This window comes from Ixodes scapularis, unplaced genomic scaffold (assembly GCF_016920785.2).
Source record: "Ixodes scapularis isolate PalLabHiFi unplaced genomic scaffold, ASM1692078v2 PGA_scaffold3__209_contigs__length_174095766, whole genome shotgun sequence".
Lineage (NCBI taxonomy): Eukaryota > Metazoa > Arthropoda > Arachnida > Ixodida > Ixodidae > Ixodes > Ixodes scapularis.
This window is the reverse complement of record NW_024609868.1, coordinates 39,741,205-39,758,126: the sequence shown is the minus strand read 5'-3', so window position 1 is coordinate 39,758,126 and position 16,922 is coordinate 39,741,205. Positions and strand designations below refer to the sequence as shown.

The window sequence follows — 16,922 nt, the reverse complement described above, 5'->3', positions numbered from 1 at the left end:
AGTGACTGTAGTCGCCATTCGGTGAAAATTGACGTGCTTGTGTTCCCTTGTGCTGCTCAGAACTGGAGCCAGTAAGCAGTAAGTACAGATGCCCTGTTCCGATTGGCCGTCTCGGTCAGCCTTTTCACCAATCGTGTTCTCGTAAATAATGACGTGAAAAGACACTGACTGGGATTCTTTGTGGAGAACACTGTAGTTTAGATGCTTTCTGCTCACTATCTGTTCGTCATCGTTGTTCTAGAGAGAGCGTGACCGTTTTGGTAATGTCGGCGCGTCCCGATAGCAGTGTTCGTGTCGTCTGCTTTGTCTCATGTCCGACGGCAGCCAAAAGCTTGAAAATACATGCACACTTCGAAACGGTCGAAACCATAACACGTTATTTTATTGTGGGCTGTAGCTCTTAGTCGGAACTTTCGACTCGCGGTTTTGGCTGCTGTCGGTCTTCAAGCACGATATTCTCATTTTCCAGCGATGCAAGGTGCCACCTCGCGTCTTTCTAGGAAACCACTGTTTTACAGATTTTTCTAGGTTCTTTTTTTTTTGTATTTGTGTAAATGTTTGGAAGAAAACTCTTCGTGTTATTTCTTTTACAAAAAAAAAAAAAAAAAAACAGTAATAAAAAATAAAAACGTAAGCGGGCATTTTAGTCGCATATCTAATTATCCATCTCGTTGAACACTACCTATCTACGCTGGGAATTGCGAATGACATGTTTGTTTCGAATCAGATGTCTGTTGCAAGCAATGGACTGATTAGGATGACGATCCCTTTTGGCTAAGCTTGTGACACACTTCAAACTGATTCTTCACCTATTGAAAACAAAACAACAAAAAAGAGCCAGTAACTGTTTAGCGCCGAAAGGACGAACGAAAAAGGATCGTAATTCTCGTCCGTCGGCGTCATGCATACTGGGTGCCAACGAATGCCGATTAGTTCTTATTCGTTGCTGTTGCTTCTAGAAATTTCAGTTTCGGACATTTTTCTGCCTGGTAGTGTATAGGTAGTGTGTCATGTGCTTCTAGCATATTATAATTTGCTCCGTTTATTTTCTTTTTAGACGGAGGGGCAGATACTGCCAGAGTTCTCCGGGCCGGGCATTGTGTTGCGTAGTATCTTACGCGTCGCCGAGCCTAGCCAGTACCACCGAGAAAACAAAGCCTCCCCTTTCAAACGTCATCAACGCTAGTGGATTTGCGCAGCGTCGCCGCCGCGTCCTGCAGCGTCTCGCAACTACGCTGTCTGTAAAGCGTCTCCGACTGGTGCGTTTACCGCGTGCAAAAAAATGGTTCCTCGATTTCCTCCTAATGACGTCGTAGAAGTGTCACGCGGCCGCCGGTCGCGACCCTGGCGGTGTGGCACGGCATCGGTGGTGGATCTGGCAGACGCCTATTGTGCTGCAGGTCGCTCTCCAGTTTGACAGTCGAGAGTTGGGACGCCGGGACGACAGCGACACTCACGTTTCCCCTCGTGCTTTTATATATATATATATATATATACGCACACACACTCTAAAAAAGGCCCGTGCGTCTACTTTCACGCACTGCACTCGGCGAGCCAATCACCTCAACTTACGGAGGCAGCTTAGCGAATGGCGATGCCGAAACATATGTTTAGACCAAAAAACGCAGTCTGAGTTGTGACATTAGTTATGCAAGCGTGACGTTTTGCATTGCTTATTGTCACAACTCAGACTGCGTTTTTTGTCGAAACATATGTTTCGGCATCGTCCTTTGCTGAGCTGCCTCCGTAAGTTGCGGTGATTGGCTCTCCGAGTGTTGTGCAGAAAAAACAGACGCAGGTTTTTTATTTTCAGAGTGTGTGTGTATATATATATATATATATATATATATATATATATATATATATATATATATATATATACATACATACATGCATACATACACATAGAACTTCTACGCCCAACCGCCAGGATCGCAACATCCGGCAGCGTGACACCCCGGCTTCGGTGACGTCATTTGTTGGAACACCGGGGCCACTCTCCATGCATGGGCTGAATAGGACGCTAAACACACCAATCGGAGACGCTTTCCAGTCGCTGTACTCGAAACCATCGCGACGCAAGCACGCAGCGACGCCAGACGCACGCGTCCGCCGCTTTTGCGGCGTACCCTCGTCGGGCTTCGGCGTGTTTGTCGTTTGGGGCGGGTTGGGGGCTACCGACGATGACGTCATGCGCAGGCCTTGTCTCGTAGGTGGTACTGGCGGTGTGTGGCGCCCTCTGCTTCGTAGATGCTCCCGCCTAGTGACGCCTCTCCCCCCTGTGTTCTGCTTATCTCGATTTCCGGTTGTTTTGCGATTGGGCTAATCGCCATCGCCACTGCGCCGCTACTCCGTCCGCCACCTTATGACCGCCCTCTCGGTCGGCTCTCTTCTGTTCAGTAGCAGGTATCACGAGATAACTCTTTTGTTTCGTTACGTATTCGCCTGAGTTTGATACCCCTCTCCTGGGTTTGTCTGACCTCCTGCACGAAGCCTTGGTTTCGCTTAACACAGCACTCTGAAAATATCCAGAGCGCCCACTTTCCCGCAAAGCACCTTGGAGGAGCCAATCGCTGCACCATATACGGAGGGAAATCGGCGAGTCACGAGACTGGAAATGTAGGGTGTCCACAATGGATCCTTCCGCTGTAGAACGAACCGCGAAAATCGGTACCAGCACATAGAAATCTAAAACTTTAACCGAATGTGCATTTAAGTGGTGCATTTTACTTGGTGAAATTTCAATGCGTATGCTGTCTTCCTCTGACAACGTCCAGCAAACTTGCCAGGGTCAATGGCGAACGTGTTCGCGGACGGACCGAGTTATCGATAGTTGTAACGTGTGCAGCCATCTCCCGATAGGTGCAGCGAGCAGACGACAGAGTGCCTGATCTGCTCATTGCGCGTATCAGGAGATGGCACCACACGTCGGCGAATACTGCCGTTCGCGAACACGTCCGCCGAGGACCCTGGCAAGTTTTTATTGCTCTAATTTTTCGCTGGAAGTAGAGGTACGCCTTGAAGTTTCACCAGGCAGAATTCACCACCTAAATGCACATTCGGTGAAAGTTAGAGATTTCTCTGCGCAGGCGCCGATTTTTCCGGCTCATTTAACTGCGCACGGAGTCAGTGTGAACACTCTATATGTTTACACCTGCGCTGTAACACTGGGCATTACGTAAGCTCGTGAGACGTGATGCTCGGTGTCACAGTGCAGACAGCTTTCTATAGTTCCAGACATATTTTCGGGCTGCACCGTTCACCGAGCTTTCTTCGTGGATTACAGCATTGGCTCTTTCTCACATGTGCTTTATGGGAAACTAGACGCACCAGATTTCTTCGAGTGAGGAGGCTTTCTTTTCAGTATATCGATTTTTTTATATTAGTTTTCTTCCCTAACTACTAAGTTTCTTCCGAGTGGCGTCTTACTAACGACTGTATTACTATAGTCGCTGACATTTCGAGAGCTGATGGTATTGTGTTTGCGCTGCTCGCGTCTCGCGCGAGCGCATTACTGATGCCCACATGGGCCCGTTTTCTTAAAACGTGTTTTCAGGGATATTATATATATTCATCCAGCTTGACTGAATGCTTTTTCTTATTGAGTTTTGATGGTACGATTTATGATTTACATGTTCGTGCAATAGCTGAATTTATCTTTCGGCATCCTTTTGCTACTTTTTTTTTTCTAACGTGAATTCACTCGTTTGTATTGGTATTGTTACGATGCGCCCGCGAACCATGGTTCCGTCGACAATTGCACGTTTACACTCTAAAAAATGTCTGTAAGTCTACTTTCACGCACAACACTCGGAGAGCCAATCAGCGCAACTTACGGAGGCAGCTCAGCGAATGACGATGCGGAAACATATGTTTAGACTAAAAAGCGCAGTCTGAGTTGTGACATTAAGCAATGCAAAACGTCATGCTTGCATTGCTTAATGTCACAACTCAGACTGCGTTTTTTGGTCTAAACATATGTTTCCGCATCGTCATTCGCTGAGCTGCCTCCGTTAGTTCCACTGATTGGCTCTCCGAGAGGTGTGCGTGAAAGTAGACGCACAGACTTTTTTTAGAGTGTAGGTCACACATGTGCATATGTTTTTTTGTTTTTTTTTTATATATATATACAATCTTTAGGAAGGGAGTGGGGCGTGGCGATTTGTACCTTGTTATGGGACGAATCTATGTATCCTTCCGACGCGCCAGTAACGCGACATGGAATGTGAGCGAGCGTGTGATTTATTTTGATTGTGTTTTTGTTGCCTTCCCTGCACACTTTCCTCTTCTTCTCAAGCCGTGAAAACATACAGTAAGTATCCCCAAAACTGAGTTCCGTTTACTCGAAATTTCAAGTGTCATTATTCGCGTACATTTACAAATAAACATGCAAAAAAATAATAATAAAAGAAGGCCAAATGTTGGCATATAATCCTATTCCGAACGGCCCAATTAATGCTGAAAATCGTTCTTTTTTTTTTTTTTTTTTCGCGTTTCTTCATGTAACAATAACAAGCGGATACCAGCACCCTCTATTACATTATAAAATATACCCTACACGCTAAGAAATCTCGAACGACTACGGTACTTTCCCGTAACGCCCTTCGGAGAGCCGCTCACTGCAGTCTACAATCGGAACTTGGTGAATAACGGGGCTAGAAACGTGCTTAGACCTAGAAAAAAAAGATTATTGTGGCTTTGGGCATGGTAAAACGTCATGCGTAGTGTCACTGCGCAGGCTGTTTTCTCAGGTTGTAACATGTTTTCAACTTGGTTATTCCCCGAGCCCCTTTCGTATATACATTGCAGCGATTGACTCTTCCAAATGCTTCGCGGGAAAGCCTCTGCTAATACATCATACAAAGAGGCAGTATTATGCTGTCTGGGGCGGCTTTGTTCCTTGCACACTTTAAAAAAAAAAAGCCTGTGGGTCAACTTTCCCGCACAACAAACACTCTGAGAGTCAATCACTGCAAATTACGGAGGCAGCTCAGCAAATGACGATGCCGAAACATATGTTTAGACCACGCAATCTGAGTTGTGACATTAAGCACTGCGAAACGTCACGCATGCCTTGCTTGATGTCACAACTCAGACTGCCTTTTTTGATCTAAACATATGTTTGGGCATCGTCATTCGCTGAGCTGCCTCCGTAACTTGCGGTGATTGGCTCTCCGAGTGTTTTGCGGGAATGTAGATGCACGGGCTTTCTTTAGAGTGTACACTCCCGCTATCTACCTCCGCGCCTGCTTCTCCGCAGACCCAGTCTGCGGGCCAATGAGAGCGATTTACGGAGCGCTCCTATTGTCCCGCCCACACTAAGCAATCTGGTGCGCCTACTTTTCCCTCAAAGCACTTGGCAGTGCCGATTGCCGCAATGTACGGATGAAATAAAAAAGGGCTATGATGTTACACTGAAACGCAATGCTTAGAGTCTCGTTGCAGCTCGACGCTGAAATTAGCTATGAACGTAACTTTCGACCTTCTAATTTGACGTTATCATTAACTCTGAATATAATTTCCGACCTTGTAATTCGACGAGCTCCCTCCGTACGTCGCAGCGATTGGCTCTTTCGAGTGCTCTGAGGGAAAGCCAATGCTCCAGACTTCTTAGAGTGTAGGTCTCAAATGAGGTGGCGGGGATTTACTTTCTTTCATTTTTTTTTTTTTTTTGACCAATGAGTATTGCGAACCCGGAGTTTGAACGAGACTTGACACTGCTTTCGCCTTTCCCTTTTTCGTTTCCGTCTTTGCACCTGATCCCTCAGTGGGCCCCAGCCCCATGACATGATACAGTAAGTGGCTCGTTGCTCGATCGCGTCCTGCGCGGCGCGCCGTTTTCGCAGCAACGCACCGACTCCTACGTATCGCTGGTCCGAGAGTCACACATTCTGTCCAGGCTTGACTGCTCCACGCGTGTTGCCTACACGGACCAGCCCCGTCCGAGAGTGGCGATCGTGCGCTCGGTTGGCAGGACACGGGAAAGCGACGGCTTCGTTATCGTATTCAATGACACTTATGCGTCAGATAACCTTGGCTTACATGAAGAATCGAGCGTAGCAGCCCTACTAAAAAAAAAAGAAAAAAAGAAATGCTCTTATACGATTTATCTTCTATAATACCATATGAAAGAACTATCCGTACTGAAGAAAAACGAAACAAACAAAAAAAACAGTAATAATTTCTGAAAACTTCAGGTTTTCAGAAATTGTTATACTTTGTCTGCAAACTGTATTTCATGTTTCCAGAAACAATTCCAGTTAGATTTCCAGTTCCATAATCCATATTGTGAAAATTTAGACTGATTTTTTTTTCTTGGTAGGGATATGACACATTATATGTTTTGTTCTCCGTGAGGAACGCACAGGTCAATTTGGCGTTTGGCCGTGGTTTTCGGCCATACTTTATATATCGTGCAATAGGCGCAGGGTAGCAGAGTTTCGGAAGCACTGACCGAAAGTGAAGGGACGCAAGAAGTGCAACAAATAATAATGATAATAATAAACTTTAAACACGCCTAGTTTTCTTTTTTTTTTTTTCTTTTTTACGCTTATGATATTTATTTGTATGCGTTTATGAGCTGTCGTGCACGCGTCCATCTCATAATTTGGGTGCAGTTTCATCATATCAGAGGCAAGAAGCTGACAACGCCACGCGCTCGCGCCTGTGCTTTTCTCATTGCTACAGAACTTTTAAGACGAAACGTAACACGCCTTCTCTGTTTGATTTCACTGTTAGCCGGCTACACCGTTTCACTGCAATACACCCGGTCGCTGCACGCGTGCTAGCGTCTAACTGTGCAATGACTGAGAATGAGCGAGACATACCGGATTTCAGAATTTTATATTTTTATTTCGAGTGACAGAAATACGTATACATATCGTGCCTTTGTTTCGTGTACACCAGCTCAACCCTTTGACGTCACGCCACTGGGTGGCGCTTTTGTGGGCACTGCGCATGCGTAATGGTGTGTACGCTTTCAAAGCTGACCGACTTCGGTGTTGCGTCTTCCGCGAGGGTCGATGCTTATGCTGAATCGTACAAAGTCGTACAAAGACCTCCGATTTCTGGCCCAATCTTAACGAACCCGCGCTGCGTTGTCCTGCCATCCAAGCATGCATCCACACGACTTCGGTGTTTTGCCAACACCCGGAAGGTTTACTTTGAAAGCCACTATAGCCAACATCCGAAAGCAAAGCACTACGAGATCGTGATGACTTGAACTGTCATAAAGGTATTGCTCACACAATATATGGCTGACAGGCTGAACGAACAAAACCGTAAACGTTTTTTTTTTTTTTTTTTTTATTTTTTTTATTTTCTCGCTGATGCCGGGAACGCATGGCCTTCGATTGTGCATTTGTGATTCGACATATCGTGTTGTCGAGCACACAGCACTCGCAAAATGACTCTATGATATCCCAAATAATGATAAAAAGTTAAACAAATTTTTTTAGAGCTCTTGAAAGCGAATTAGTTTATTAGAGTTTTCAAGGAATCACCCATCACAGCGTTAAAAGGAAGCTATAGTTTGGCATAGAACCAACCTTGGAACTTTTCAAAGTAATGCATAATAGGTTTTAACTTCTACTTATTTAAAGTAACTCGGTGCACGTCTCAGCTATGGCGGATAGAAACTTGGTTATATTTGAAATTTCATTTTGATATATCTTCTTCATTTGGTGCTGTTTTCTTGCGTTGCTGCCTTAAAGCAATGGAAATGCCCAGTAAGTATTGACAGTTTTGTTGGCCATCAACAAATACATTACCCGATTTTTTTTAACGGAATTAGCTTTCTTGAGTTTGCCATTTCTGTCAAGATTTGCTTGTGTTGATTAAGTCTAAGGTATACTTAACGTTAATCTCCTCTCAAACAGGAACCAGTGAGCGATGTATTACTTATAGATTTTGAAGTTTGCCAATTGTTTTTTTTTTTTCTAAACACATCGTTATTTTTATTTTTTATTTTCATTCTGCATGACTCGTGTAGTGTGCGGTCGGATGCATACCATCGGCTATTGCTTACTTTCTGGCAGTTGGTCGATGCGTTCAACGGGTGCTATGAAGACGTCATTTTGAGACACACCCAAGAGCAGTTTTTTGCACAGGTTTCAGTACTTACAACCCTATCAATAACATAATTGTTTTTGTCATTTATTAAGACGTACGCCGACGAAAGACTCTAGGCAAATCTTTAAACCAGCCACGAAGCATATCATAGTGACCTACTTTTCGAAGCTGCCCGTCAGGCGCATCGTTTTGGTGACGTTAGTCCCTTCCTCCTCGTACGTTTAGCGAAGAAACTGCGGCTGCTGATTTCGAGTATATTCCCAGAAATGCCTCAGCTCCCGGCACTTAGAGACGCGAGCTTCCAAGTGCTCATTCCTTTATTCGATTCGGTCATGAAGCCAGAATTTCGCACAATAAGTGCATCTTACATTGTCTGGAATTGCCTTCGAGCGGAAACTTCACAGTAGTCCCCAGTCACCGTTTAATTTCAGTAGCCTTCGAGAATGCCTGCCGGTCCCGTCGATTGCGTGAGTTTGCGTCGAGAATATCGAGTGTCGAGGTAAACGATAAGTAAATAAAAAAATGCCTATAATAATAATTTAAGCATTTCGGCGACGCTTTCTTTATGTATGTAAGCATGGCAAAAAAAGGTACAGTGTCACCCTCCACAGTGTGAAAATCTATTTCCTGTGACCGTTTATGTGGTGGTGCTCAGCACGAGTTAGAAAGACGCACTTTATTTCACCGGAGAAAATAGAACAAAGATTCGTGCATTTCCTTACCTCACCATGGCAAAAGTGAATCCTGCGGCCTAAAATTTCGTCATCGAATGGGTATCTCATACTCTGGGAGATTGTACGTACTGTAAAGCCGAGGAGGCCACCACCACCGTTGCTAATCTAATAGCGTTGGCCGCGGCAAAGCAACCGAGCTTACTCGTTTCTCTCCTAGTTGCCCGACGAAACTATGCACGAACGCGGAGCTTTAACGGCGCAGCGATGTCGCTCTCGATCGTTGCCGCAACGAGGCCGAGCCCGAGCCGCGCGTACAATGCGGTGCAAGGGCAGCTCTGGGGAAGGAAGGGAGGGAGACCCGAAAACAGCGGACTGCGCTCAGGATGGCGAAACGAACTAATGATTTTTTCTTTTTTTCCCGGGAAAAACACGCCGTAGTCGAACGCGGGAACGCGCGCTCGATGGCTTGTCGGCGTCGCATGCACTCGCTACAGTGAGCGCCGTTGCTGCCGTTGCTCCGAATGATCGCTCGTGCGAGGGTCCGGCATTTCGTCGGCCTCTTTGGCTGACCCCAATGGGGACGCGCAACCCTTTTGTTTTACGTATAGGTTTAGGGAACAATTGCAGAGGGCGGCGAGTGGTCGCGTCGCTTTTGGGAGCGTTCGGAAGGGCAGTAGGATTTTGTTTTTACGAGGAGTTCTGGCCTGTGGATGACATAATTTAAATAGGAATGCGTTGCTCCTATTAGGCGTTTACCATAAAAAGAAATTTTTCTATACTTTTTTTTAAGAGGTTAGGACAGGCGCGTCGGCCGCCGTGGCAATTGTCCTGGACTGTGGCACACTTTCAGTGATTGAATGAGGCTTTATTGACTTTATTGTAGCTCACGTCACTTTAAACCTTCAGCTATCCTCGGCCGTGCTCAGTGCGCGAAAAAAAAAGGGGGGCGGGGGGGGGGGGGGGGGCAGGGGCAAGAAACACATAGTTAGAAAGCAAAGCATTACAATATATGTTAGCGCTTTACATGAATGTGCGCGGTATAGCGCTGTTGAAGGCACGACACTCCATGCCGGCTTGTCCAACACTATGTCGTCGTGTACGGGGACGACGGTTATCACATGTTACGAACGACAGTGATGACACTGCTCAGACCCCTCAGATATTTTTGTTAAAGGGACGAGTGACGAGAGTTCGAAGGTTAGAGGACGTGTACTTAATGGACATTAACAAAAGGTATATTAATTACCCAACAAATAAACATTGCCGCGTGCACTGCGCAACATACAACTTTCTTTATTCTTTTCTTTTTTACTCTTGTATATTAAGCGTTGTCATCAAAACTACTAGTGTTGTGGAAAGTAGCGATTTGGGGCACTAACCTAAGGGGTAAAATTTGATGCCCGCCAGTACCCTTTCGAAGTAGAATGCAAAAATCAAAAAGTGGCAATACCGTGTTCGCGCTTATGGTGTCGCGCATTGTCCGTGCTAGGCAGTAAACTTCAGGGAATACAAAGGAAATCAAACAAAACGTTGCGACGCTTTTTAATGCTCAGATGTCGACGTTACACGTTTGTTTTCATAGGTGGAAGATTTACGTTAAACCCAAGAGCGAAAGATGGGAGCTGGACTCCGAAACGGGCAGACGTTTGGCTGGTCAAGTTGAGTCAGATCATCAAAGACACGTTGAGGCATTTTAACGGAATGTAAAATTACAAACACGAATCTGCGACAATTGAGATTCGTGATTGTGAATATTCCTTCGGGCCCTACTTCTTCTTTAAGTGAAAACGTCACTATGAAACCAGTTCGCCCGCGTGCTGGCTTTAGTTGCATTGAGACTTGCTCTAGAAAACACGCGATGCAAACGAAAGCTGAAGCGACTTAGGGGCCGTTTCCTCCAAGAAGCCTTATTATTTAATAAGATGCGAGGTTCCTGCGCATTCGCTAAAGCACGTCTGAGCTCAAAATACGCCAACAATTCACTTGCAAAGTGACGAGTCTGTGTTCTAAAAAAAGGTTTCTTCTCTTTCTTTTGCGCCTTTGCTTTCACCTCGATCAGTAACGAAAAACCAAGATCTCACTCTCAGTAAGTACTTCCTTGTGACATATCTTGTCGTTGTCTGTAACGCTTGGACGTTAATTGAACGTGAAACGTCAGACCTGGCCGTATACAACCTAATGGGTAGTTCGCAAGAATGTGCCAATATAAAAAAAAAAAAACAATTATAATCATATACCTTAATAATTTTATTTGCACCTGTACGAGTACATATCGACGCTCTTGTTTCGTACGAGAGTGATGTCAAATAGTCTAATACATCTTGATGTGCAGTACCTCGCAAAAAAAAACGGGATATTAAGAACGTACGCTTTCTCGGTTTTATTATTTTTTATCTTTTTCTATTGCTGCCGAAAACGCATCACAGCGATACCCAGTAAGTACCACGCCTTACTCATGAGGGAACACATACTACACCGGGTGTTGTTTCTGCGAATATTTAAAAAAATTCCTACAAATAAAATGGTCTAAAAAAAATTGCTACTCTTTTCGGGAACCAATTGCCAGCCACGGCGGACGTCAGGGATTGCAAACACAAACACACACACACACACATACACACACATTTGCAAAATAATTACCTAAAATTTGCTGAGTTTCTTTTTAATTAGTGAAAACAAACATATGGTTCCAATTACAAACCTCCTGAGCGTCGTCAAACTCCCCTAAATCAGTCAACCTTAGGAAGACTATGCTCCGCGACAACTTTTCTTGGCAATGCAGTGGAAGGTAGAGGCCCGCGTCCCCTCTCCCATTTTGAGTGTACGCAGGCTCTCCTCCTCCCCCATTTCCGGGGAGAGGAGGAGAGCCTGCGTACACTCAGAATGGGAGAATGGACGCGGGACGTACCTTCCACTGCATTGCCAAGAAAAGGAAGCGGGGGGAAGGGGGGGGTGCGCTGCGCTGACTTTCTCTCATGCAGCAGACGGAAGGTTGGCGTTGCGTAAACGCGCGTGATTCTCATGACGTCCGCGTTTAGCGTTTTTGCGCAACCTCTGACTGGCAGTTTGTTCCTGAAAGGAGGTTTTTTTTTCTCAATTATCTTGTTTGTAGAGATTTTTAAAAGCATTCGCAGAAACACCCGGTATACGATAAAACAAGGCGGATATACCATATACATACTGTGGCCGTTGTTTTGGCTGGTTCCGTGCGTGTAAATACTCGATGTTTTTTCGTTTGTTTCTTTGCATCTTGTATGCGTATCGTACCTTCCCCTTCGGGGCATGTCTTCCGTGCGTTGTCGTGCGTGTCTCCTGCGTACGCAGCGCGACGACTGTCCGTTGTCTTGCGCACGAATCCACGCGGATGAGAATCCTTGCGATTCTCAGCTTTGGGTCTGTCAATGGGTCACTCTTTGTGATCCAAGGACATGCGCGACGACTTCAAAAAAGACGAAGAAAGAAAGTAGATTACGGTCAACGCGGCGAACATATAAGTCGAGATTCTCCCTAATCTCCTAACGAACGTCATTACCTATTAGATTACGAACACTGGTGGTTTTCGTTTTGTACGTTGGTCTGGAATCCCTCCTTTTTGTGTTTCCGTCTGCTTGCTTAGAGAGACATATTTCTGCGCATTCCATCGTTAAAAGAAGAGACGTGTCAACAGTTATGCCGCCTTCTTCAACAAGGAACATCTCTAGGGTGTCTTGTGTGTCCTCAACACACTCTAAAAAAAGAAAATAATACAAAACGTGAGAGCCCCTTTAAACATGACTTTTGACCTTTCCTTTTTTTTTTTTTTTTTTGTACGAAACGTTTTATTTTGGTTTTCATCGCGCCGATAGGAAATATCCTAGTGCGCGGTTGTTTCCCGATGCCTCATTCTGGCCCGATGCATGCACATCGCTTACTTTTCGAGCAGTGCGCTTGTGTCTTGCTAGTGCTGCACGTCCTTCTGCGACCTTTTTCTTTCTTTTTTTCTTGCTGCATTTGATCGCTTACGCCTGCTGCTTTACAGCCTGCACGTTGTCTGACTGCCTCTGCCTCCGTGTGCCCGGTTGCGTGCGTGTGTATGTGCGTGTGATTTTTCCTACCACGTGTCTGGAAGTGTCTACAATGCTGCCTCTATGGGCAGGATTTTGTCGAGTTGCTTAGCCGTCGAGAACTTCTCTGGCATCTTGTAGATTCGATGAAAACGGGTTGGCTTTAAGCAACCGAAAAAAAAATATCGCTGTATACTTTTTTTTTTTTTTGTTTTAGTTTACAAGTTACAAGACGTGCCAAATGTAACACTTGGTAGTTTTTTTTTTTTTTAACTGAACAGTGAACTGAATTCGATTTCTAAATATTCTTACGTCATAACAATAATTTCCTAACTTTGTGCGCGTAGTATTTTTCAGTAACGTTGAATTCATAAATTACTTGTGTACAGATAGTTTAAGTGATAAGATGAATAATACATTTTAATGAAAAATATATCCAAGGATATAATTTTCACTTGTTATGATATAATTTTCACTTATCACACGAGCGCCTAAATTCAATCAAATCCGTTTTTTTTTTTTTTGTCGAAATATGTTTGTTCTTCTGTTCGTTTGAACTAACATCTGCATACAAGATATCTATCTCACTGTTTTTGTGCAAGTTGTAGTAGCTAATACGCTTTTGGCTCGGCGTTCGTTGCAGAGACGGAGTCGAGAAATGCCAGTCTTGGTCGACGAACACTACGCAGCAAATAGATCTAGCTCTCAATATATTCTTCATGGTCTATTTTTTTATACGTGTAAGTATGACTCTTGTACCTCGACATATCACGACGTAGAATTTGTGCACTTTATTAGCTTACAATCGATGCCGAGGTTGTTATTGTGCCCAGTTTATTGTTGAAAAAATACGGTATTTCGTTACACAGCCTAGTGCTTCAGCAGTGCTTAATTAACAGGTTTACAGCTTAATGGATGTAAAGGTTGATCCTGGAATTAGCACTCTTTCCAATGCAATCTTAAAAAAAAAAAAGACTAATTTTCCACATTAACTTTTTTTTTATTCCGTTTTCTTTTCTTTTTTTTTTTTTTTTCTGTGGCTCGAAATAACTTTTTCACTGAAAGCTTGAAGATGAGTTACTTTTCTTTTTTTTTCTTTTTTTGTTCAACGTAATAGATATCTTGATGTGAGCTTATCACATTTTTATTTAGAGCGTGCTAAAACCCGATATATTGGTTTCTGTTTTTAATGTTGTGTATAAGGGATGTGAACTTGGGGATAAGCAAGATCTGACTTTCCTAACACGTGTTTTATAGACGTGCAAGAAGCCTGATCTTATTGAACGCGAACTAACTATATGATACTGGTCGGTCGAAGTTTCGAAATTTTACGACTTTACGTTACGAAGATCAGAATCGTTTTACTGTCATTTAAACTGCGGTCGCGTGCAAGGGTCATTTATCAGTAAGGGTACTTTTTCCAGCATGAATGGTGGTACTATGTTGCTGTATGCACCATAACTTTTAGCAGACCATTATTTGTTTATCGCACAGCTCAACCGCCTTATCACCTCTTTTTTTTTTTTTAATTCACGCCGTAGAATGTTGTTTGCTTAAAACAAATTAAGACTAATTAAGCGTGCTGTTTTTTTTTTTTTCTTTTTTCCCTTGCAGTTCATTGCGGCCAGCGATAAGTTATGGTTCATGTTGGAGCTATATTCATTTGTTGATTACTTCACCATTCCGCCGTCCTTTGTTTCCATCTACTTGGATCGAACATGGATCGGTGAGTGCATTCTTTTCTCTCTTTTGGCTTTGGCGCGTCAGGCTATCCTCGGCTTACCCGCCAGCTGAGAGTGGGCTGGAAACAACGCGCTCGTTAAACCCGTCATGTGGGTCACGCTTCCGTCCATACTCAGACGCCTTTCATAGTCTGACCAGTAAGGTCACGTGACCAGTAAGGGAGGTAGTTGATTGGCCCGGCGTGCGCGTAGCTGCCACCACACTGTCAGCTTGGGGGTGAACAATTAAATTCCCCTTCCCCTATGGGTTTGTGTTCGGCTTCTCCGCAATTCAACCCTTCGTGAGGTGAAGTAGATTTGCGGAAGACAACGCGGCTGGAAGTTTGCTGTGCCTATGTGCCACGCTGGAAAGTGATTTCGTTAAAAAAGTTGTTAGCACGCGTTTTTAACGCTGGACTCCATGGGGCGAATATGCTGCGAAAATTCGACGTTCGTCAGTTTGTCGCATAATTCGCTCCATGGAGTTTACTGTGCGTGGCGTTGTCTGCTTTGTGTGATGGCGCGTTGTTTGATTGACTGGCTTTTAAAAAATTTTTGCTTTTTCCTCAAATTTTCTTTATACAGACTTGGTCTTCGCTACAAGCCTTTCTTTCTTTCTTGGGCGTCAAGAAAGAAGCGAGTCGTGCGCATAGATAGTACGCCGCGTGAAATGGTTGTTGCGTGATTTGGTAGTGAGAGGGGAAAAAATAACTTTTTTTTTTTTGCGTTTGAAACGTGTATATTTTGATGAAATAACAAATAAGTGATCCTAAATGCACGTGGGAATGTCTTAATCTACCGCGTAAAGGAGTAAATTGAAAATTAACCTTGAAGAACAAGTATTTTTTTTCACTGCGATTTTTGAGGTGAATGCAAGTGTTGGTCGAAAAATTGCAAACTCTTCTCGTTGACATGTCATATAATATATATCCTCCTTAGCGTCACCAACGAATGTGTTTGCGAGCAAACAGTAAAAACTGAAGGTGGCTTAGGTCGTCAGAATGCCATTGTTTTTATGTGGACACGTAGAGTTGCTTGTTTGCTACCTAATAAAATTCTGTCAGCAAGGCCGTGCCAAGATTCGATTGGACATGGATTCTCAGAAGCGCTCTGGGCCAGTTTTAGTGGTATGCAGACTGAGTAAAATTCAGGTCCATAGCTTTAGGGCGGCTGCAGGTTTTAAGTTGAATGTCGTGAAAATACAAACTCAAAGTATGGAAATTAAAAAATAAAATCCCGTTTATATTTATTATAAGGAACTGCAATATTTCATGGACCTTTTTGGTTTGGTCTTCACAAAAAAAACTTGAAGGTGCGATCATTTTGTTGGTTTTATTATTGATCGAACAAACCTTGTCAGAAATTCGGCGAGTTAGTCTGAACCAGCCGAGCTTGCACAGATTCGGTTTGATGTATTATGCCTGACCCGTCACATTTTTCTATTTCCAATGGTGTCTACTGTGGGCTGATATCTTTCCTCCTCTTGTTCCATATCACAGGACTCCGTTTTCTGCGAGCGCTGCGAATGATGTCTGTGCCAGATATCTTGCAGTACCTGAACGTCCTCAAGACAAGCAGCTCTATCCGACTCGCCCAGCTCGTCTCCATTGTCATCAGCGTCTGGCTGACTGCCGCGGGAATTATCCATCTGGTGGGGCTTCCTTCCTCCACTTGACCGTCTTCCCCCCGCCGCTGGGCCGGGACACGGTTCTGCGATTTTTGTCTTACATTTTAAAGCATGAAATGCTTTTTCACCCCACCCCCAATCCTAAAATATTGTCTGTCTGTCCGTCCGTCCGTTCGTCCTGCGCTTTCCGCTAAATTCAGTGGGGAAAGTGGCATCATGTGACATCGCCTGACGTCGCCTCACCTATACACATTAGGGAAATTGACGGCACGTGACCTACACACCGATTCAATTATCCACTAAATTTAGCAGGGAATATTAACGTCTTGTGACCTGGACACCAACCCAGTTTCCCTGCGAAACTTAGCGGGAGAAATCGATGTCACTTGACGTGACGTTTCAGTTTTCCCGCCAAACTTAGCAGGAAAACAATATGTCACGTGACACACAGATTCCCTCCCTAATTCCCTACAAAACAATACATGCATTATAAGACTTTGAAGGTAAAAACCCGTTTACACTCTTGCGACCTCTTAAAACTGGGTTCCTTAAAACCTCTTACGAGAGGACACACTGGCACCATCTATTGGGTAGCATGTAAACTCGGCAGTCCAGCATATTTTCTATTTCTCTCGCGCATTATCCTTTCTTTCTTGGCTCGGAAAACTTTTGTCAACGTTATAAACGAGCCCTTCTTATAGGTATTACGCACATTTGACCTCGGAAATCCCGCAAAACCTTCGCTCTTGTGAAATGCAGTTCTAGGGTCACCGCATAGATGCCGCCA

The 16,922-nt window shown here is 44.3% G+C and overlaps 1 protein-coding gene across 8 annotated transcripts in view; it reads left to right on the top strand.

Moving 5' to 3' along the window:
* The window catches only part of LOC8031649 (calcium-activated potassium channel slowpoke), a 187,180-nt gene that overhangs the window by 109,826 nt on the left and 60,432 nt on the right, over positions 1-16,922 (top strand). For 5 of the 8 annotated variants that reach the window (XM_042292396.1, XM_042292397.1, XM_042292394.1 and 2 more), the window contains exons 3-6: positions 2,401-2,406; positions 13,431-13,527; positions 14,402-14,513; positions 16,008-16,159. In XM_042292396.1, coding sequence (XP_042148330.1) covers positions 2,401-2,406; positions 13,431-13,527; positions 14,402-14,513; positions 16,008-16,159 — 367 coding nt within the window. The remainder of the gene's footprint in view (positions 1-2,400; positions 2,407-13,430; positions 13,528-14,401; positions 14,514-16,007; positions 16,160-16,922) is intronic. The other 3 variants (XM_040499761.2, XM_040207174.3, XM_040207170.3) reach the window with 1 other exon arrangement.